The 21,292-nt window shown below is 39.6% G+C and overlaps 2 protein-coding genes across 5 annotated transcripts in view; one reads left to right on the plus strand and one right to left on the minus strand.

Annotated features, from left to right (window-relative positions):
• trim3b (tripartite motif containing 3b) overlaps positions 1-10,305 on the plus strand; it is a 30,682-nt gene extending 20,377 nt beyond the window's left edge. For 3 of the 4 annotated variants that reach the window (XM_051400939.1, XM_051400938.1, XM_051400937.1), the window contains 15 exons: positions 374-503; positions 1,062-1,172; positions 1,341-1,492; positions 1,826-2,006; positions 2,238-2,339; positions 2,524-2,622; positions 2,834-2,986; positions 3,347-3,725; positions 4,135-4,238; positions 4,374-4,541; positions 4,767-4,935; positions 5,713-5,754; positions 7,256-7,326; positions 7,521-7,661; positions 7,827-10,305. In XM_051400939.1, the coding sequence (XP_051256899.1) occupies positions 374-503; positions 1,062-1,172; positions 1,341-1,492; positions 1,826-2,006; positions 2,238-2,339; positions 2,524-2,622; positions 2,834-2,986; positions 3,347-3,725; positions 4,135-4,238; positions 4,374-4,541; positions 4,767-4,935; positions 5,713-5,754; positions 7,256-7,326; positions 7,521-7,661; positions 7,827-7,979 (2,155 nt within the window). In that variant the 3' untranslated portion in view covers positions 7,980-10,305. The remainder of the gene's footprint in view (positions 1-373; positions 504-1,061; positions 1,173-1,340; positions 1,493-1,825; positions 2,007-2,237; positions 2,340-2,523; positions 2,623-2,833; positions 2,987-3,346; positions 3,726-4,134; positions 4,239-4,373; positions 4,542-4,766; positions 4,936-5,712; positions 5,755-7,255; positions 7,327-7,520; positions 7,662-7,826) is intronic. The other variant, XM_051400940.1, reaches the window with a different exon arrangement.
• A 1,080-nt stretch (positions 10,306-11,385) lies between these two features.
• On the minus strand, positions 11,386-19,587 carry trim47 (tripartite motif containing 47). The gene is made up of 8 exons (XM_051400941.1): positions 19,328-19,587; positions 18,758-18,969; positions 15,826-15,871; positions 15,550-15,645; positions 15,173-15,397; positions 14,799-14,821; positions 14,580-14,701; positions 11,386-13,895 (listed from the first exon to the last, which is right to left on the minus strand). Exons 1-8 carry the CDS (start codon positions 19,508-19,510, stop codon positions 13,366-13,368), a joined length of 1,437 nt encoding a protein of 478 aa, XP_051256901.1. The 5' UTR covers positions 19,511-19,587; the 3' UTR covers positions 11,386-13,365.
• Between the last annotated feature and the right edge of the window lie 1,705 nt (positions 19,588-21,292).

Raw genomic sequence — 21,292 nt, forward strand, 5'->3', positions numbered from 1 at the left:
TGCAGACACACACAAACAAACACACAAAAGCATACACAAACATCTATTCTGACTGAAGTCTTCTGTCTCTGTGCGTCTCCGTTAGACAGATTGATTTGCCAGAGATTCACTTACTCTAAGATAATTTGTGAGTGTTCTCCTGAGGCTGTGGGTTCTGCGTATTGACTCAGATTCACACTCTTCCCCTATTTGTTGTGACAGGAGCACTATTTAGCCCGTGTCTCTCAATTACAGCAATAAAGTGACAGCTCTCTCTCCGGTGTCCCCCTCTCCTTCTTTCTCTGCTGTATCGGTGAATGTAATTCAAAAGAATTGTTTGTGGTCATTTTAGACTATATTCTTGCTTCCTGATTTGTTGACTATTTCCTTACAGTTGCCTCCAGAACTACATTCCCCCAGAGTCTCTGACACTCTCGTGCCCAGTGTGTCGGCAGACGTCCATCCTGCCAGAGAAAGGAGTTTGTGCTCTGCAGAACAACTTCTTCATCACTAATCTCATGGAGGTTTGACTCCTCATCCCTTTTATACTTCAAGTCAGACACAAATTACATGGAACAAAAGACAAAACACACTTTAAACCAATTATGAGGTGAACAACAAAGCAAAGGTTGTTTAACACAATTACAGACAGCACAAAGAAATGGGACAGAGGGTCTGTGTGTTTCTGTATTGCTGTTGTGAGAACCACTCTTGGTGTGGAAGAGAGGGAGGACATTTTTGCAGACTGAGGTCATTCTGGACCGACCTTTCTTCTCCAAGGGGCTCTTTTGTGGGTTTGTATTATATCATGCATAAGGGGTGATGATTTAGCTATTAAAGTTAGCATTGGGATGTAGGGAATTAAAATACTAAGAATATCTTTTTGTATACCATACCATATACTGTTATCACAATGTTCCCAGTTAGATTTGGACCTTTGTTTCATGTAATTTCCCTCCCTCTCTCCCTTTCTTTTTTTGTCACCTCTCAATTGTCCACTGTCAAATTAAGTGACAAAATGCTAATCTTAAATAATGTGCTCATTGAAATAATCATGATGAAGTTTAAATATTTTTGACCAGGTCCTTCAACGAGACCCAGAGTGCTCTCGTCCAGAGGCCTGCAGTGTCCTGGAGTCAGTCAGCGCTGCAGCTGCAGGGAAGCCACTCTGCTGCCCAAACCACGAGGGGAAGGTGGGAAGCTCTTTTGTGATGCCTCAGCCCAGTCATCCCATTACTAAAATTGTCCTAACTCTTTTGTTTTAGCAATAATTAATGTAAAAGAAACTGAAAATGTGTACTTACTTGCAAAGCCCAGCGAGAGTTAGTAAGGCTTTTTACTCAGTTTGTCTCCCTCTGCAGGTGATGGAGTTCTACTGCGAGTCATGTGAGACAGCCATGTGTCTGGACTGTACAGAGGGTGAGCACCGGGAGCATGTGACTGTTCCTCTGCGGGACGTCGTAGAACAGCACAAGGCTGTGCTGAAGACACAGCTGGATGCCATACACAGCAGGTGGGGACTTGATACTTTGGTACTTTGATAAAGCTTTTGAGAATATTTCAGGTATTTGGAAGCTTAAGCATTTGGCCCAGATTTGGCATCTGGCATCAAAGATCACCCATGTGATCATGCCTGGCATGTCAAAACATAGTATTGAGTATAGTGGCCCATTTCATTGAAGTATAATGTTGTTTTTCTAGCTCTTATTTTTTTAATTTACATTTTATTTAGGATTTATTATATGATCACTGTTGTGGTTTTGTTTTAATTTTAAAGTATTTTGCTTCTTTTTAGTTTCCGTTCTACAATCTTTGGAGGGAAATTTCACATTGTGTTATCTTGCAGGCTCCCTCAGCTAACAGCAGCCATCGAGCTGGTGAGCGAGATCTCTCGCCAGCTGAATGAAAGGAAGACTGAAGCGGTAGCAGAGATTACCAGTACGTTTGAAGAGCTGGAACGGGCATTGCATCAGCGCAAGACGGCCCTCATTACAGACCTGGAGAACATCTGCAGCACTAAGCAGAAGGTTAGTTATCTTTCACGCTCATGCAGGTGCACTTGCATCTCTGCACGCTCACTGTCAGACGCGCAAACACACACAGGCATTTTACAAGCAGGTAGTCGAACATGACCTGCCACATGTCTCACATTCCTGTCAACACACTTCAGCCTGCTGACTTAATGATTTTGACTTTTCCACTCTTCCTCCCCCCTCTTGCTCTTTTGTGTCCCAAATCTTCCACTTACCTGAGTGCAGGTCCTGCAGGCTCAACTTTCATCCCTCCTGCAGGGGAAGGAGCACATCCAGAGCAGTTGCAGTTTCACAGAGCAGGCTCTCAGCCACGGGAGTGCTACTGAGGTGGGCTGGCAGATTGTAATTTGTACAAGCAAGCTAACAAACAGGTTACAACACATATGGGAATCAGCTGTCTGTGGCAGTAGTGTAGCAGAATGGGAACTCCTGCTGAATATTTTTGTATTAAAAACACAAATGACAAATAAAAGGCAGGATGCAACACAGTATGTGTCTCTTGCAAGTGTAGGTGCTGCTGGTTCAGAAGCAGATGAGTGAGCGGGTAACAGCGCTGGCCAGACACGACTTCCCAGAGAGACCACATCAGAATGCACACCTGGAATGTCAGGTAATGTTGTTCATTATGATTCAAACTATTTCTCTGTTACTGATTTCAATTCTGGTTGTCTGCTTCATATTCCCAAATGGTCACAATTTGTTGACATTTTAAAAACACTTGGCTTATCATGCCATGATACATCACAACGAACCAACCATGAAAATTAAACTTTAGAGAGCAATAATAAAATATTGTTTATCTTGTGTGCTGTCTGCTTCAGGTGGAGACTGAAGGTCTGCGACGCTCCATCCAGAACCTGGGTGTTCTCCTCACCACGGCCGCTGTGGCTCACACCTCTGTTGCCACAGGAGAGGGCCTCCGCCACGCAGCTACTGGGCAGCACCACACAATTACTGTGACAACAAAAGACAAAGTACTAAATTATTAAGCCCTCTGCTATTTGTATAATGTGTAAAGCCCGAAGCAAGCAGCTTTACATTTTGCTTTAATCTGTTGATTAATGTGTTTGCTTTAGTCACATATTCATTTTAATTTCATTCAAATTTACATTTCATGCAAATTTTTTCTTGTTATTCTCTTGCAAGAAGTCACCTTCTTTGTAGTGGTCACCAAGGCAATTTACAGGAATTATTATTTTCAAAATCCAATTTGTTAGGAGCTTCTAATGTGTCTGAAGAAAGTGCTGCCTTAGAGGTTGCAATCACGTGCGTATTGCTTGAACATAAAGAGATGTATTTCGGTCTGAAATTGAATCAGTGACTTCTATCTGCAGGATGGGGAGTTGGTGCGGACAGGAAACGCTATTTTAAAAGCAGAGATAACGTCTGCTGATGGGAGCCGCGCTGCAGAGACAGAGGTAGTGGACAATAAGAATGGGACATACGAGGTGGGCTACACTGTACGCTCTGAGGGAGAGTACTCTTTCGCTCTGTTGCTGTATGGCCAGCCGATACGTGGTAGCCCGTTCCGCCTGCGGGCGGTCAAACCCTCGGATGTGCCGCAATCTCCAGATGACGTGAAAAGGAGGGTGAAGTCTCCCAGTGGGACAGGGGGCCACATACGACAGAAAGCAGTGCGACGGCCTTCCAGCATGTACAGTACCACCAAGAAAAAGGAAAACCCCATTGAGGATGAGCTCATCTACAGAGTGGGTAAGACAGATGCCTGATAGCAGGTCATAGCATTCAAAAGCTGCAGTATGAGGGAGAATGTCAAATGCAAAAAAAAAAAAAATGGATGTCGTGAAAAGGGTGATAGAGAGGATTTGGTGGTTGCTTCTTGAATAAAATGAATGAAGGTGCAAAGTTGGTTTTTCAAGTCTTTGCAGGTTTGCATTTGCAGGTTTGCATTTTTTAACTGTACCTGCATTTGCCTTGGAAGTAGGAAAATGTATCCAAAACCTTGAGTTATGTTTCGAAAAATAATCAGCATCAATGCACAGTATAACCAATGTTAGTCCAATATCAATGGCATGAGCCTTTAAGGAAGTATTGCATACTGAGACTTAGGTGTAAATAGCAAACGACACATTTACTGAGTGTGTTACTATTCATTTGTCAGGTACCCGGGGCAGAGAAAAAGGGGAGTTCACAAATCTGCAGGGAATCTCAGCCTCTAGTAACGGCAGAGTGGTGGTGGCTGACAGCAACAATCAATGCATACAGGTGAGACAAACACAGAGAGGAAAATGCGTGTAAGTGCAACCATGTATGGTCACATAGAACAGGAGAATACTGTTGTAGTACTGTGATCATGACACATTTCACTCAAAGGGGGCTCTCTGATGGAACTGATTACAGGTATTCTCCAATGATGGCCAGTTCAAGATGCGCTTTGGGGTCAGAGGTCGGTCTCCGGGGCAACTGCAGAGACCGACAGGCGTTACTGTGGACATGAATGGTGACATCGTGGTGGCAGACTATGACAATCGATGGGTCAGCATCTTCTCCTCTGATGGCAAGTTTAAGGTGAGATCTCATAGCATATTATATATGATGTCTTTCCCTGTTAAAAAATATGTTTTCTGAAGTAAAAGAAAATCTTGCATGAAGAATTTATCTTACTGCTCTAATAATAGCCTTTTACTTTCTTGGTGGAAATGTAACAAAATATGGAAATATGCCAAATAATTTCCCAATTCTTTCCCATCTTTCTTTCCACGCTAAAATCATGTTTGTCTTCCTCCCTCACAGAATAAGATTGGTGCAGGACGGCTCATGGGTCCCAAGGGTGTGGCTGTGGATAAGAATGGACACATCATCACTGTTGACAACAAGGCCTGCTGTGTCTTCATCTTTCAGTCCAATGGGAAGTTGGTGACTAAGTTTGGAGGCAGGGGGACGTCTGACAGACAGTTTGCAGGTGAGAACAACAGACAGGGAGCTCACAAACAATGCCCTCTCTTTCAAGGATGTCTACGTGCCTACAAGCTTTTAAAGCTTATATTTCCCGTATTTAACATGATATATGACAACACAAAATATAGCATAAATATATGGATATTATACACATCGTTTTTGGATTTTGAAAGAGTTCTGCAATACGTGTTGCAGCTTTTGTTCCTTCATTGTTCAGCACTAATGTAAGAAAAAGCACTCATTGTGACTAACGGAGGCGCTGTTTAAAATGTCAGCTTGGGGGAACAAACAGAGTTACAATTGAGGCTTGTATTTCAATAGTGCACTTCCTAGAACAATCTGGTATATTCGCCAAACGCTGTCTTCCTCCCTAAAATTATATTGTAAAATTATAAAAAAATAACTCACAGGATAACAATCAGTATGTGGTGTTACAACACTAAGCCCAATGCAGAAGACTGGGTGTATTTTTGAGGTATTAATGTCCAATTTCTTCATTCATTTTTTTTTACACTTTTACTGCCAGTTTGAGAAAAATAATAATATATAATAATAATAATATATAAATAGTATAAATTTTGAATATAGATCAATGCATTGTATTACGTGTTAAAAAATATAAGCATATATAAACCTGTGGGCGAAGCAGTGCCCCCCTGCCCCGCTCCCATCAAATTGAGCGTGTGCTGACCACCCTGCTCTAGTTTCTTCTTTGCTTATCCTTCATTTCTGACTACCTATTTTTCTTTCTTTCTGTTCTTCCTCCTGTTTTTCAATCCAGAAAAACTTGGCCCAAACTTAAATAAATCTGGCTCAGTTTTCAGTAAGTACTAAGTGTGGCCTTGCTGCAACCTTAATCCCACAGTGCAGTGCCCTCTGTCTAACCCGACTCCCCGATCATGTGTTTGACCTCCTGAGAACTCAGATTGTTGCCAAATTGTTGGATCAAGCTGTGCCTGTACAGTAATGATCAGAGATACAAGTACATGCAAGTTGTAATAATCACTTACTATTACAATAATGAACATTTTGTCATGTGTATTGTGTTTTTTCTATGGAAGTCCTGAAAGACAAGTGAAAAAAAAAGATTTCAGTGATCCATTTTTTATGTCTGATCTAAATTGTTTTCTCTCTTGTTTTTATGACTTAAGAACGTGAAAAAAAAAGGGGTTTTGCCAGGTGAAAATTTATTTTTTGTCATGATCACTTTTGTGTTTGTTGTTGCAATACTCATTTCGGCCACAAGAGGCTGAAGTGCACCACTACCCCATGTTCTAAAAAGGACTAAAAGCATTCATGTTTTCTTCCAGGTGAGCTTTCATTTCTCTATGCACTCTAAACACAAGGTAAATATTGTTAGTTAACATTACTGTCATCCCTGTCTTTTGGCTATAAATGTATCATCAGTGCTAAGAGAAATTAAAACTCACCTTTCACAGATGAAAAAAAAAGAAAATTAAGGAACTTAGAAATATTATCGTGGCAAAACCCTTTTTTCACAGGTCCAGTTAATATTTAGGAAGATCTATTGGCAGAAATTGAATATAATATTCATAGGTATGTTTTTCATTAGTGTCATAATCACCTGAAAATAAGAATCAATTAATAAGCCATTATCTACAGGGGGAACGGGTCCTCTTCCACAGAGGATGTTGATCCGCCATGTTTCTACAGCTTCTACAAGTACCCAATTTTTCACGAGTTTTGTGGCCACAGTAGTCTCACACACCTCACAGCCGGTTCTTATTCCCAGGTTGTCAAATACAGACAGAAGTGGTGTTCAGTTCGTTGAAATTTGCAAACTTCACTGCTAAATGCCACTAAACCCTTCATTCTGGCCATTTAAGTCATAAACACAAGAGCTAAAAAAAATTTGATTAGACTTAGAAAATTGATCACCAGAATTGTTTTTCTCACTCGCCTCTGAGGGCTTCTGTATTTGGTGTAAATGGCTATGAAAAGATCCTTGGGAATGATAATTCAGCCAATAAGCTTTCATAAACAGCTACCCATGATACATTTTTGTAAACCATCAGTGTAACCACTTATATCTAAGACAACAAATAACAGGAAAACAATTTTAAGTTAAAAAAGTTAAAGCATCTAATGCATGAAAATAATACCATCAAATTACTCCAAGCAAACCAGAACAGCTAACCATCTGATTAAACTGGGTTTTGTAATAGTAGTTTTAGGCACAGCTAGTTAGAATTTTTGTTTAAACAAAGTACTAACATTAAAGGGAATGGTGCAAACTACAGGAATCCGTTTCTGTTCCAAGTTCAGCAGGTTCCACAATAACCTGCCTCTCTCTCCTTATCTAGGTCCGCACTTTGTTGCCGTAAACAACAAGAATGAAATTATTGTGACAGATTTTCACAATCACTCTGTGAAGGTAAGTCATGCTTTCGCCTGGACTCAAAGGATGAATTCTTTCTGAAGTTGCCACAAGCTTAACGTACCAATGTAGTATTCCTTTATTTAGATGCATATTGATTTTCTATAGTTGACAGTGGATCATATTTATCTGCATTTAAGTGCACATGGAGAAGTAGACAAAATGTTTTTTTTACTGACTTCCTGTTCCAGGTGTACAGTGCAGATGGAGAGTTCTTGTTCAAATTTGGCTCTCATGGTGAAGGCAATGGCCAGTTCAATGCTCCTACTGGTGTGGCTGTAGATGCCAACGGAAACATCATTGTCGCTGACTGGGGTAACAGCAGAATACAGGTGAGGCGGGTTATATTCAGTCTGCTAGCAACTTCACAACTTTAACACTAAGAACTGAATGTTTTATCAGTATAGTTTTGTTTTGTTAGAAAGAAAAAGTTACATTAAATCATGAAAATGCTATGAAAAAGGAAATGTTATAATAAAATATTATTATTATTTCAGGTGTTTGACAGCACAGGCTCCTTCTTATCTTACATTAACACATCAGCAGACCCGCTGTACGGCCCCCAGGGCCTCGCCCTCACCTCAGATGGACACGTGGCTGTTGCCGACTCCGGCAACCACTGCTTTAAAGTTTACAGATATCTGCAGTAGGCTGAGGGAAGACATTCACCAACACAACTCTTGCTTAGACTTCACATACTGCTTGTGGACATAGAGCTGCAAAGTGCCTGCACACTTTTCAGTGGCTCCAAGTTCTACATGTTAATTTCCTTAATTTTGTCTGTACATACTTTAGAAGATCTATACAGAATCACAGTCAGGTTTCTTTTCAAGTAGGTTTTAACATACAAGGAATTTGCCTTAGTATATTGGTGCATAACAATAAACATAGCACGAGAAAAATATAAATAAAGATGAAAGCAAGTACTGAAAGTCAAGAAGCATAAATAGAAAAATAAGGAAACTGACAGTAACATATGATAAAATATTGTAAGGATAACAAAAGAGAATATAATAATAATAAAACAACCCAAACACGAAAAAACAAGTGTAATTCAAATGTTTTTAAGACAAATATGTTATTCCAAAAAATATTGAAATTATTGGAAGAAGTAACATTAATTCCCAATCTGAGAGAAAATAAATCCTATCCCGAGACTATCCTGATGAAATAATGTTTAAAAATAGTGACTAAGGAATAAACACATTCTGTAATTAGCTATTTTCCTATCTGATAACCCATGGTCTGTCTTCTTTAAACTCTCAAAACAAATCAAAAGGTGTTTCAGCTCTATGTCTCACTAGTAGGACCTTACTAGTAGATTGCCTGCCAGTAAGAAAGTTGGTGATACACTGCAATTTATTTGGGAAATTCAAACAGGCAACACTCCCAGCAACCAGCAAACAAAGCGAGATAGAAGGGGAAGTCTCCTACCTGGTGATGCTTTGTGATTGAACAATGCTCAGGCCTTTCCTTGAACACTGTTGCATGTCACTGCGCTCCAAAAAACAATCGACCCTGTCGTCACTGCCTTCAGTTTCTCACCGGTTAACACAACAGAACACACGCAGAACAGGAATGTGTTATTCTCATTCTGCACCTTATCAGTCTGACAAGATCCCTGCACACGGATACAGATTGTTGTTGTTTTTCTTTTCAGTCCTAAGATGAGAGTGATATGCAAGTTTTTGTTTTGTTTTGGTACCCAAAGACAAGCATCAAGAAGCACAACAGCTAATCCCACGACAAGGTTTCCGAACACATACGAATCAGCTCTTCAACATTAAGTTCACTCCCTTCTAGCTTATCTTTCTCTTCTATTAACCAAAACAAACTTCTTATATCTAACCCCACTAGTTCTTGCACTTTCGTGTATTCATATCTACAACCTAATGTAGTTGTACATATGCATATTTAGATGTATATATGGATTTGATGTCCATGTTATTTCACTATATAGCCTACGTATTCCGACACTTAATGAATCGAGGATTTCAACACTGGAACATAATGCTCACACAGTAGAAGGTAATGCCAAGTAGTAGCCAACTGAATGACTTGCAAGCATCAATGGAACAAAGTTGTATACACATTATTTGCTGTGTTTTATTTTTTCAAAGGACTTAATTTATTTTTTATTTTATTTTCTACATGATTTGTTCTACAAATTATTTTTCTAATTGGTGCATTTGAACTGTCTCCTCTTTGCCAAACATCGTTGTACATAGGCCTTGTAAGTTGTAGCACTGAAAGCCGCGCTCTCTCTCTCTCTCTCTCTCTCGCCTCTTCCCAGAGCTCACACCCAGTTAAACAGTAACTTTTCCTTCTGCCAAAACATATTGTTGTAAGTTGTTGTTGAACATTGCACAAAATACAAATATTATAAGAGTTATATAGTTTGCAAGAGTAATATATGCCTCTGTGTATAGTTATCATTTAACATAATCAGAAAGTGTACTGTATATTACAATCATATTCTTGTTGTAGCTGACAAGCACCTTTTATCATGGATTTTTGTATTCATTTGCTTGGTAGTTCAGTGTTTTGAAGGTTTAATGTGTGGAGGAACACAACACCAGCTAACACACAGTGACAGAGAACATTTTTCATCTGCGTTATGAATAAACTGTCTGTCCCCGATAATTAATGTGTAATTCATTCTGTCCTTCCATCTGCATTTCCAGTTTATTGGAAAGCTCTCTGTAATGACCGCTTTCGTTGACTCGCCTCCTCCATCAATTGGACCCCATGTGTTACTATGTTTTATTTTGTTTTTTATGTTTGTCTGTCACTGTAACTGACCTAACTCATGTCTGTGTGAAATAAAGGAAGCACATAAATGAAAGACTACGTCAACCATCTCGTGTAGCCCGCTGTATACTAGAAGAGGCCAGTCTTAGAAGAAGTACCACACTACTACATTTATGTAATCAAGGCAACGGTATGATTGTAAATATTAAAGAATGACACTATGAACTATTGTACAAATGGTCTTTTTTTTGTGTAACAATATTTCAGTTAAATTAATGAATTTATGTTTTCTTTTTCAACATATTAAAAATCAGCGTGCCCTTGCCTCTTGCTGACATGAGTCTGAATATCCGTAATGTAATATAAGCAGCCATTACAGTTTGTGCTCCTGATAATGCTGAACTGTTTTCGTGTGTCCTCTGTTGAGGGAGATCACAGGCATTGCCATGGAAACCAAGTTGTCCACAGAAATGCAGCTTATAAACATCAGACCAGCGAGTAGACGTATCACCCATGTTAATGTATTTGTAACAGTTGTCAACTATTTATATTACCCTTTATTAAAACCACATCTCTGCAAAGAGACAGGAAAATAAGTTAGTGCTAAGTCATTACCAAAGCAGGAGGAGGAGATGGAAAGAGCAGTTTTTCTCACCTCCTCCTTGAATGTTCTGGCAGCATGAAAACTGAATCAGCAACACCAAACTGCTATTCTGGTCCAACATCCTCATTTAACCTTCTGAGACAAACCGGGAGCAACAGTCCTCTAGAAAAAAACCTCTTACTCTAAGCAGCAGCCTGGTCATTGCAGAGTCAGTAACTCCTGTGTTTCTGACAGGTGTAGGTTTGGATGCAAATGAAAGAACCCTTACCGGAAACCTACAGCAAAGGTCAACAACATGGTTATCCAGGTATACAAATCTGACCATCTAACAGCCGGTGCACCTACTAAACTACTTCTACCAGAAGGAAAGGGTTTAATATACTGATGCTGCCAAGTAAGAAAAAAATATGAACATCTTCCTAAAATCTTGTTCCAATTTAAATATTTCAGAGTTGAATCTCACACAACTGGCTAATGATGTCGTAATACCAGAAATAACTAATTCAGCAGGTTTTGACTCCACTAAGTTTGCACTGTGGGAAAATTAATTTGATTTAAAACCAAATTACAGGCCATGAATACATTTTGCTGTATTGCTGAGAGTTTATATCACACATTGGCAAGCTCATGAAAACAGAGGTAATAACAGAAAAGTGGATAAAGCAAGTGGACATACAGGCTTTCAAGAAATAAAACACAAGTCTTTTTCCTCTTTTAATCTCATTGTAAAGTCTGAGAAACACTAAGCACATTCATAGCAGGTGAAAGGGCCACAAACAGGGAGTAACAAGAGTATTTTTTTTCCCCCCTTTCACATTTATCAAGACACAGCCCCAAAACTGCTATGCTGAATACAAAAATGAAATCCAGAGATGAAATGTGTGTTCATTAAATGGAGGTATGCAATCTTAGACAAAACAATTAGCAAATACTCAAAAGTTAAAGAGCACAGAGTTTTCCAGTTCTAACACGTGAACACTTCAGACGTCTAACTGAAAAAAGGAGCAATTTCATTGGCCACACCTACGGCCAATCTCAAATATCATCATGCTCTTAAATGTTTCTATTATGCTCCTCAATAAGCTCATTTGAAAAAGAAAAAGAAAAACAAAGTCACTGTATGACCCTGGAAGATGGCAAACATCCCACATGTAGGTTCATAACCGCACTGTGGGGAAATGCACCAGGAAAAATAAAAACCCATAGAGATCATCTCATCTCAAATAAGAAAATATTTAAATATAAGTTTATGAAGGAAGGAAAAACAAAAAAATGTATACAATTGTCCAGATACATGTAATTTTACATTCAAAATCAAATAAAACGGCATTAATTGATAGAAAATAAAAATCACGAGGACGAGTTAGATAATAGACTTAAAAATGTCTGGACCAACTCGACAGCTAGCGATAAACTAAAGCAGGATTGTTAAAAAAAAAATAAAAATAAAAAAAAATAATATAATTAAGGACATGCTGCAAGTAATTTGTAACAAAGCAAAACAAAAACATGGAGAACTTTCATTTGGCATTCCACAAGTTTTCATTTTAGTAAACGTGGACTCTTGGCTGTGAATCCTGACAGTTGTGGATGGAATGTCTTAAATACATCTAAACGTTCACCCATTAAGTGACAACATATTTGGGGATATGGCTGCAAATCTTAAATTGCCGTTAGAATATTTTATAACCATTTGCTTTGTCTTCCAGCTGCTCATTTACAGACAGACTGATAAAAATGTTTCAGATTTTTAAAAAATACCTCCAACAAAAGCAAAATGGCATGACTTCATGCCTTCAGTATCACTGCTCACATAAAATAGGCTGCAAAATGTGACCCAGAGGAATATACAGAGGAATTTGCGAGTCCAAAAGTGTCGACAAAGTACATCATAATATAAAAAAAAAAAAATACATAAAGATGATTTTAAAAGTCTAATGATAAAATTATTTGAGCTGACATTAACGTCCACAAAACAACTTGTTCCTGGAAATCTAACAATAGTCTGAGAGGTGAAATCCCAGTACAAGCTGGCCAATTCGTGTCAAATAATTCAGTGCTGACTGTTCTTCAGCCTAGAATTAATGACGGAATCTTGACTGTCAACAGCTATCAATGTGATAACCATGTGTCATGCCCTTCAAGTTCTACCCAACAAGGCAACAGCACGGACCCTGTCTGGCAAAAACGTAGTTAATGTACAGTAGTATGGCATAGCAGTTGCTAACAGGATAAGAGCTGTACATGCTCTGATCAACAAGAGCATCTGAGGCATCTGCATCCCAGCAGACACAGTGATATAGACAGCAAAGCACCTCTCCAAAAACGCCCCCCAACCACAGTAGCCAGGGGTATAAACCTACAGTGTGTGTGTCTAGGTTGAAAGATACTGAATTTCAAATTTTCTATCCCAAAAAGAGAATAAATTAAGTTCTTCATTACAGCTGAAGTGTGACGAGACACCTGGTAATTCTTATTCAGTATTAATTCCTATTTTCAAACTCTAGTAAGACCAACAAGTAACAGCTCAAATGCGTACAGTACATGGCTGAAGGGTCAACATCACCCTGGCTCTCCAGTCTGGTCTGTGAGATAAAACCTTGCTAACAGCAAATCTGAAAACACCGGCATACTCGAGTTTACTCTTAGGTAGCTAAATTTAAACACTCGTCACAGCTCTCTCAGTAATAGTGGCATATCTGCAGCCTGCTGCCTGGGTCATTCTTTCCTGGGCTGAAGAAAGGATACACAGGCTCTTCAAAGCAGGTGTCAAACATGTACAGTCTCTTCATTGTGACGGCATCATAGAAACTAAGACGGCCATTGTCGTAGTCCAGGTACACACCGACCCGAGGAGAGTTCCAGTAATCGGCGACAGGGATGCGCCCGTCCTCTCCGTTGGCATACAGCCGGTCCTGCAGACACAGGCTCCAGTACCCTGCGGAGGGAGTGAGGCTGACGAAGCCCTTTCTGTTGCTGCACTCGGTGGTGACTCCCAGGTACCACACACCTTTGTCCTTCACATCCACCTCCCAGTAGTGCTGGCCGCTGGCGTACTGGGCTGTGGCAAGGACACCACAAAACCGCGTGAACCGGGCTGGCAGGTCTGGCTCCTGGTTGCGAACACGGCCCTCCTCCACTTTTGTGTCAAAGTCTGAGATGAGCAGGTTTGGGTGAGCTGTGTCTGGGTCTAAGGTGAGGTTCTGAGGCACTACACAGACAGACAGGGAGAGATTAGCTCACCTTGCTCTTACATTGACTGAAGCTGGCAGCACATTTGGAAAAAAATTTGAGAAAAATACGTAATTTGCCAGGTTGGGGGTGGGGGGGCTGGAGCAGATCCTAGCTTACACTGGGCAACGTACACCATGGACAGGTGTAGCACATGGCTGACACATACAGGCAAACATTTAGGCTCACATTCACAACAATTTAGACTCTCCAATTAACCTACATGTCTTTGGACTGTTGGTGGAAACAGCATCTGGGAGGTGTAAACCACAGGTCCTTATGAAAGTCACAACAAACTTAAATTACAGCTTTTAGATTTAATGATAGGTGTGAAGACTCAGCAACCTGCTTGCTTATTTCTGATCTCACATTTGTTCAGAAACAGATTTTAGAGGACTATGGCTAAGGTGGAATACGTGGAAGTATATGTAGCCTAATTCAAGCATTTAGGGCACAGAACCACTCCAGTGGTGGCATAGAGGACATGGGAAAAATATGTCGTTAAATTAAGTTGAATAAATAGGATTTATGTAGGGGAAATAAACAAAAGCTTGCTGATGCCATTGTGCTGACCTTTATTTGACTAAAATTCAAATTGGATGTTCTTTTTAAATAATGGCATGCCAGAAAAAGTTTGAGAACCACTGATATAGAATAAACTCACTGGTATGCAGCACGTGCATCATCTTCTTCCACATGATAAGCTGGAAGGGCCCTGAGAAGTCTGTAAATTCAGTCTGACAATTAACCGTCTCGAGGGATGTGAATGGCTTGCAATGGATGACTCTGTGGAATAAAGATTGAATAAATGTTTAAAGTGTTTTTTTTTTTTTAAATTGATTTTTTTATAGGTCCATATCAAATAAACAACTAAGTTACTTACTCATTGAATGTATCAGAAAGGCTCTGTTGGAAGAAAAAAAAAAACAAATATTGAACACGCGTCATGTTTTCCTCAAGTGAATTTGTGTACAGTCAGTTTTAAAATGCAATTCAAAACACAAGTAAGCTTCATAACACGTTTAAGCTTCCATTCACACCAATAGACTTCCCAAAATAAAATGCTCCCATCTACCATTTCAAAGATGCATTCTGAAAAAATAAATCAATTCAGTGTAGTATTTATTCATGATCCTTATTGCACACTGACCGAAACATTATCCATATTTACTGTAAAGCTCCAGCAGAGGCATGGTCTTTTAGGAGTTAAGAGTCGAATCACCTCTGTGAAGCAGACGGCTGATATGTTAGACTGACCTCAAAGCTAGTTTTCCCACTGATGTGGCTGTGGATATTAGCTATAGCTTTGTCCACAGCTGCCGCCTCCGTCTCCACAATCTTCAAGTTGTCGTCTATGACGGCCATGGTGGCCACTTCCTCTGCATCCAGGCACTCAAGCAGGGAGTCCCTTTCATCTAATAAGAATTGGACCAAGGCACCAACATCTGCTTCAATCTTCTCCTTGAGTCTCTGCTTCTTCAACTAGAGGATAGAGAGGTTAAGAGGACTAAGAAAAGATTTGATGATGTATGAAGTATGATTGGTTGTAATGTTCAAAGACCATTTGAACCACTTTACGTGTGGACATGCAAATGTCACCAGCAAAAAATAAAAAATAAAAAAATAATCCGTACCCTGACTTCGTTTCTGGTGCGCTCATCAGCCGTAATAACTTTTACACATTGAGACTTCTGCCAGTTGAGCTCCATTAATCTCAATTTCAACTCCATCTGTAAGTGCACACAGGAAATAATGAATCATGATATCACAGACATAGAAAAATAAATGAAGTGCAAATATTCAAGAAGTAGTGAATAAGACGTGTGGCAAGGGCAAAACAATCTTTAATTCACTGAGTCAAATATACAGTAGGAGAAATCATCCTTGCAAAGTCAAACATGTAGGCTTACCTTCATGTCATTCACAACTTCTGGCACTGGTGCTACCTCATGGTGTCTGAAACAAAAAAAACAAATGAGCAGGCAGTTAGTAACAACTAGAATTACTACTCCGAGGTTCTATCTACCATTTGCCATCTGCAGTGTACATCCATGTCTGACTCAACATATATGTAGTGATAACTTTGAAGTAATTTAATTAAAAAAATAAAAATAGGTATTTGTGCATTTTTTGGCAAGAAATATCACTATATTGACATGCATGATCCCAGTGAATTGTTTCAGTGATAAACAAGCAGTCTTCAGTTAGAGAATACTTTTACAGATGAGTACAGAGGACTTCTATAGGGATCAGTCACATGGTGCAACAACAATCACCTGAGGGTCAATACCTGCAAAAAGAATGGACTACAATGCTTCAAATATGGATGATGCTGCAAAGAAGCTACATTCTGAAACTAGGATGCTTCTTACACTCACACACCTTCAGCCTGGTAACACAGATGTTCTTTACAATCACAGTTTAAGGGGGGCACCAAGATTAGTGGCACCAATTCAGTACCAAAAGTGAAATATGGTAGCATTTCCCCATACATTTATTTGTAGCTGCCTGCCATAATAACCGCCACAATTTTATTTCTTTAACTTTAAAATGCGTAAAATCTATTTCATTGTAGAGTGTGGATTTGCTCAGCTGCCCGTTCCCCTGCACTCTCCCTCTCACAGAAACAGACAATGGACCTTAATACGGGTCTTAATAGTCCCTCCTCTCCTTGCACACCTGACATGGTTTTCAACGTGACAGCACCATTACCCCTTTCAGTTTCCTAGCAGTTAAGAAACACACGATTGTTTTACTTTGGTCTCGACAAGCTGCAGCCTTTAATCACTGACAAACTGTAACTACACAGTACATTCAATGCTTAACTGACATTCATCGTCATTATCTGTTGCTTGTACTCCCACTACGCACAAACACCTCCGGACTGCCCTGTGCTCTTAACACCACTCTGTCAATGGCAGAGGGAAGCAAATCTCCTAGCTAGTCAGGATAGCTATATTTTCATTTGTTTGTTCGTGACATTATGATGTCAAAGTGAAATAGTTTTTTAAAGTATTTTTTTTTTGGCTTTTATTGCCTTTATTTGATAGGACAGCTGAAGACAGACAGGAAAGGGGGGCAGAGAGAGGGGATGACACGCAGCAAAGGGCCGCAGGTCGGATTCGAACCCTGGGCGGCTGCAGCAAGGACTGATCCTTGGTACATGGGTCGCCAGCTCTACCCACTGAGCTAACGGGGCGCCCGTGAAATTGTTTTTTGACCTATTTGATATACAATCTCATTACTCAATTTTATCCTTATCCTATCTTAGATATTTGTGTGAAATGTTGTCATATTTAGTGCATGAATTCTTGAGTCTTTGACCACCATCCTGGAGTCCAAGGGTTAAGGTTACATTTGTTCCTGAGATATCACATTCACAAGAACGGGATGGCTGGACCTACAACCCATAAACACAATGCCTCTGGTCATGGCTTTTGTGGAGGCATAAAAAGTGTGGAACCAGTGAGAGCATGTGAATTTGTGCACAGTACAAACAAAATGGTTGCTACTTGTAAAAGCATTGCTCATAGCGCCACAAGTGGTCAAATAACTCCACAGGGTACATTTAGAGACCATAGGAGCAATTTTCTCAAAACTGTGGGTGCACGCTTACGTTACATACGGTCTTTTACTCCCATTCAAGTTGAAAAGGTGTAAATAAATGCACTCCATGTACCCTGTTGCTTAGCAATTAATTCACCCTTGACAAAAATTCACCAGCCCTGACATTTGCTAAAACTCCCATTTATTGTCCATATGAATTTGTGCAGTGAAATCCAATGTCCTCTACTCTGGAGGAGAACTGTTTCGATTGAGCGCCTTTACCACTTTCTTTACACAATCATCTACAGACACATTACTTACACATAATAATAAAAAGCTAAAATAACTGAGTGTACATCACAAATTGTGTGATATACTGTTGAAGAAACCAGTGGACATAAGAGTTGGTACACTGCAAAAAAGTGACATAACATCTTATTTAACACAAAGTAGCAGGCAATAAGTTGGATAAGATACTTAATACTGAGTGATTCCCATCAACAAAAATGTCACTTTTTTGTCATTGGTGCATTTTCTTTCCCCTTCAGCCCATATCTCACCTGCTTCACACACACACACACACACACACACACACTTACACTTGAAGACAGCAATGACAGCTCTGGTGAACTGTACCATTAATTGCACTGTTCCTACAACACCCACACATGTTTGTAACATCAAAGTTTGTGATGCCATTATGAAATCATTTGTAATGGGATAAGTGAGTAATTTAGGTAATACAAGATAAAACGATGAAGTAAAAAGGAGGCTGGTAAACTCGCTTATGCAAGGACAAAAAAAACAAAAAACTGTGGCATACTGATTAGACTTAGATTGGGTTATCTCATTAACATTTAAGTGTGTGCATTTGCATGACAAAGACAGATCACAGGAAAGCATCGCTTTACTGACTGAAATAAACACTGATGCTCCAGTACTGATATTTTGCCCTTCTCCCCATTTCTAACAATCTGGTTACTTGTAATGCATTGCTGCATTTTCATAGACGTGACAATCTTAAGCCCCAGTTTTCATTAATCATAATCCAAGATTAATACTTATCAATCATGATCAATAAACTGTTAGGTGTTTGGTTGCTGTCAACAATGTACACTGCCAACCTGACCTGAGAAACCTCAGTGATTATTAGTTAAAACGGATTCTTAATCAGAAAGTATCAGTGCATTGCAATTAGTTTGCAAAAAAGAAATATCTTTAATAACTAACCTAAAGAAATGTGTGTGTAATAATCCTATATACAAAAAAAAAAAAACAGGTAAGAACACAACCAACCTGTGCGCTCTAGATTCCCTGCAGACTACACAGATGGGCCTCTTATCAGTTTGGCAGTACAATTTCAGCTCTTCTCCATGTTGTTCACACTTCCCATCTACTTTAACGGGCTTAGACTGTGCAGGACAAGACCCCAGACACTCCAGGTCGTCCAGTTTTGCCACCAGGTTCTGCACCAGGTAGTTTTTAGTGAAGCTCCGCTTGTTGAACACCTGGGAGGAACAAAGAAGGCAACCGAGAAAGACGCAGAATTGTAACCGAGCACAAAGTCAGCATTAATGTGTTGACAGTTTAATTTAGTCTGCATTATAACATATCATTTATAGCCAAGACACAAAGTTGGTTCATTACTGTCAAGCTAACTGACCTGCTTTTGGCTAGCGTTAGCTATCATAGCAACGGTAGCCACAAAATGCACTGCGTAGCTAATGTTATTTTTCAAACACAAACCATAAACCAGCTACTTTCAATTCGCTTTTAAACACCTGAAAGTAATACTGTCACACGCGTAACAAACATATTTTGTGAGGAAAACACGGCAGGAAACACAGACAGCCTGTGTAAACTTACCGTTCGGCATTGAGGGCACTGATACCCGTAGTCTCCGCCATTTTCATCCCAGTGCATGCAGATGCAAAACCGACAGAAATTATGCCCGCATTTCAGTATGACGGGGTCTTTGAAGAAGTCCAAACAAATTGCACACGTGAGCTCTTTCTTCAGGTCGTCTCCAGCTGCTCCAGCAGTAGCCATGTTTAAATTACAATCCGAAGGCAGCGCAACACTGCCGCTGTAGGAAGTGAAGGAGGAGGTGAGAGGGAAAGGGCTCATTTGTGGTGCGTCATATTCCGTGTTAACCAATCAGACACCCTCGTCTCTCTCTCTCTCTCTCTCTCTCTCTCTCTCTCTCTCTCTCTCTCTCTCTCTCTTAATTTTTTCAATTTCAATTGCTTTTAATGGCATGGATGTTAATTTGAAAGCAACACCGAATAGTAAAAACAAATAAACAGTCCATTGCGTTTAGAATACACTTCATAAAAAATACAACAAACTTGCAAACAGAAAATGTGTGTTAGTCACATTCAATAATATTATTTTAATGTTTCTCCCTCAGTTTGTGACATGCAGTGAATATATGTTGTGTTTTATATCCGTCATGTGACTAATGATTAAAACATATATGCTTGATTAAGTTGATTAAAGTTGCATTAGCAAATGATGATTGAGCACCATGTAATAAATAGAAGGCTGGTATATTGCATGAACTCTGTACTGAGAAACAGGATGGATAAACAGCAAACTCTCAGCAATGATTAGGGTCACACTAACAGTTTCTCCCTGCAGCCGTACAACAGGATCTTGAGATATAGGGAGGGCCACATAATCATGCACAACAACTCCATACTGTGAGATGAACAAGTTGTCAGTTACATGCGAAGGTTAGATAGTGTTAATCAATCTGTTGCAAAGAACAGAGAGTGTTAGTCAATCTGTAGCAAAGAACAGGCGTGTTGTCTATTTGTATGTGAAGTTTCAGATTACACAGGAGGGAAGGCGCCTACAGCTGATGGGAAGAAGACGACGCCTTATTGTGACGTTTCTCACAGATGTACTATAACACACTGGGTCAGGGAGAGATAGAGAGTCGGACTTCGTGAACTGACACACACTTTGTTGCTTGTCAGGGATACTATAGTCTGGACCCAGAGCTCTGTAAACTTTGCATATTCTCCTGGTGTTAAGAATAAAGCTGATTATTGAGTAAACTAAATCTTCTCCTATCGCTTCATTAAAGAACACGCGAGGCAAAGGGCTAAGAGAGAAGCCCTTCCTCAACAGTAGTCACATATTGCTAGCTACGTTTGCTGCATGTCCCTCTCCTAATATAATCTTTAGTTTTTCATTGTCATTGAACTCTTTAAAGTCTGGCATTATTGCATTCAATTTATTATCTTCTTGTGCCATCCTTTCTCTATGGCTAGACTGTGGTTGCTGGTCACACTCTTTCTCTCTCCCTCTCTCTTTCTGTTTACACCTAATTAATCAGGTCAAAACTTAGTCACAAGGCCAAGGGTAATGGAAGTGACATTACACTGAACAAAATAACACTTTTATTTTTTTATATTTACAGATGCTGCTGATTTGGTGTCTTTGGTAGCCTATATGATGTATTTGCCTATGAATGTAATTTTAAAATATGTGTGCTTATGTGAGGTATACATATTAACTAATTGGATACACGTCTAGTCTAAAGTCTTATTCAACCAACTCAGGTTGCAAATCATTTGCAAGTTTCCCAGATCTCTAAAGGCTGGCCATTACAATGTTTCCTACATAGCTGAGACCAAGAACTTCCAATAGGCAAAATAATCAAACATTTAGGTGTTTGCTGGATTTGTCCAACAATTTACGAGGTCAAAACACAAGATTTGAATGTTCTTGCTTTCTATTCTTAAGTCAAGTCAGGTTTTATGGGTGTAAGGTCTCAGGTATGCCCTGTTTCAAAGCACTGAAGTCTAATCAATCAACAACAAC

This window comes from Dicentrarchus labrax, unplaced genomic scaffold (assembly GCF_905237075.1).
Source record: "Dicentrarchus labrax unplaced genomic scaffold, dlabrax2021, whole genome shotgun sequence".
Classification (NCBI taxonomy): Eukaryota; Metazoa; Chordata; class Actinopteri; family Moronidae; genus Dicentrarchus; species Dicentrarchus labrax.

Coding starts and splice junctions, on each gene's coding strand:
- trim47 (XM_051400941.1), bottom strand. CDS start 19,510: ATGGCTACTGCTGGAGCAGCTGGAGACGACCTGAAGAAAGAGCTCACG. Junction 15,398..15,549: donor GCACCAGAAACGAAGTCAGG/GTACGGATTATT, acceptor TCTATCCTCTAG/TTGAAGAAGCAGAGACTCAA. Junction 14,702..14,798: donor CTTTCTGATACATTCAATGA/GTAAGTAACTTA, acceptor TTTATTCCACAG/AGTCATCCATTGCAAGCCAT.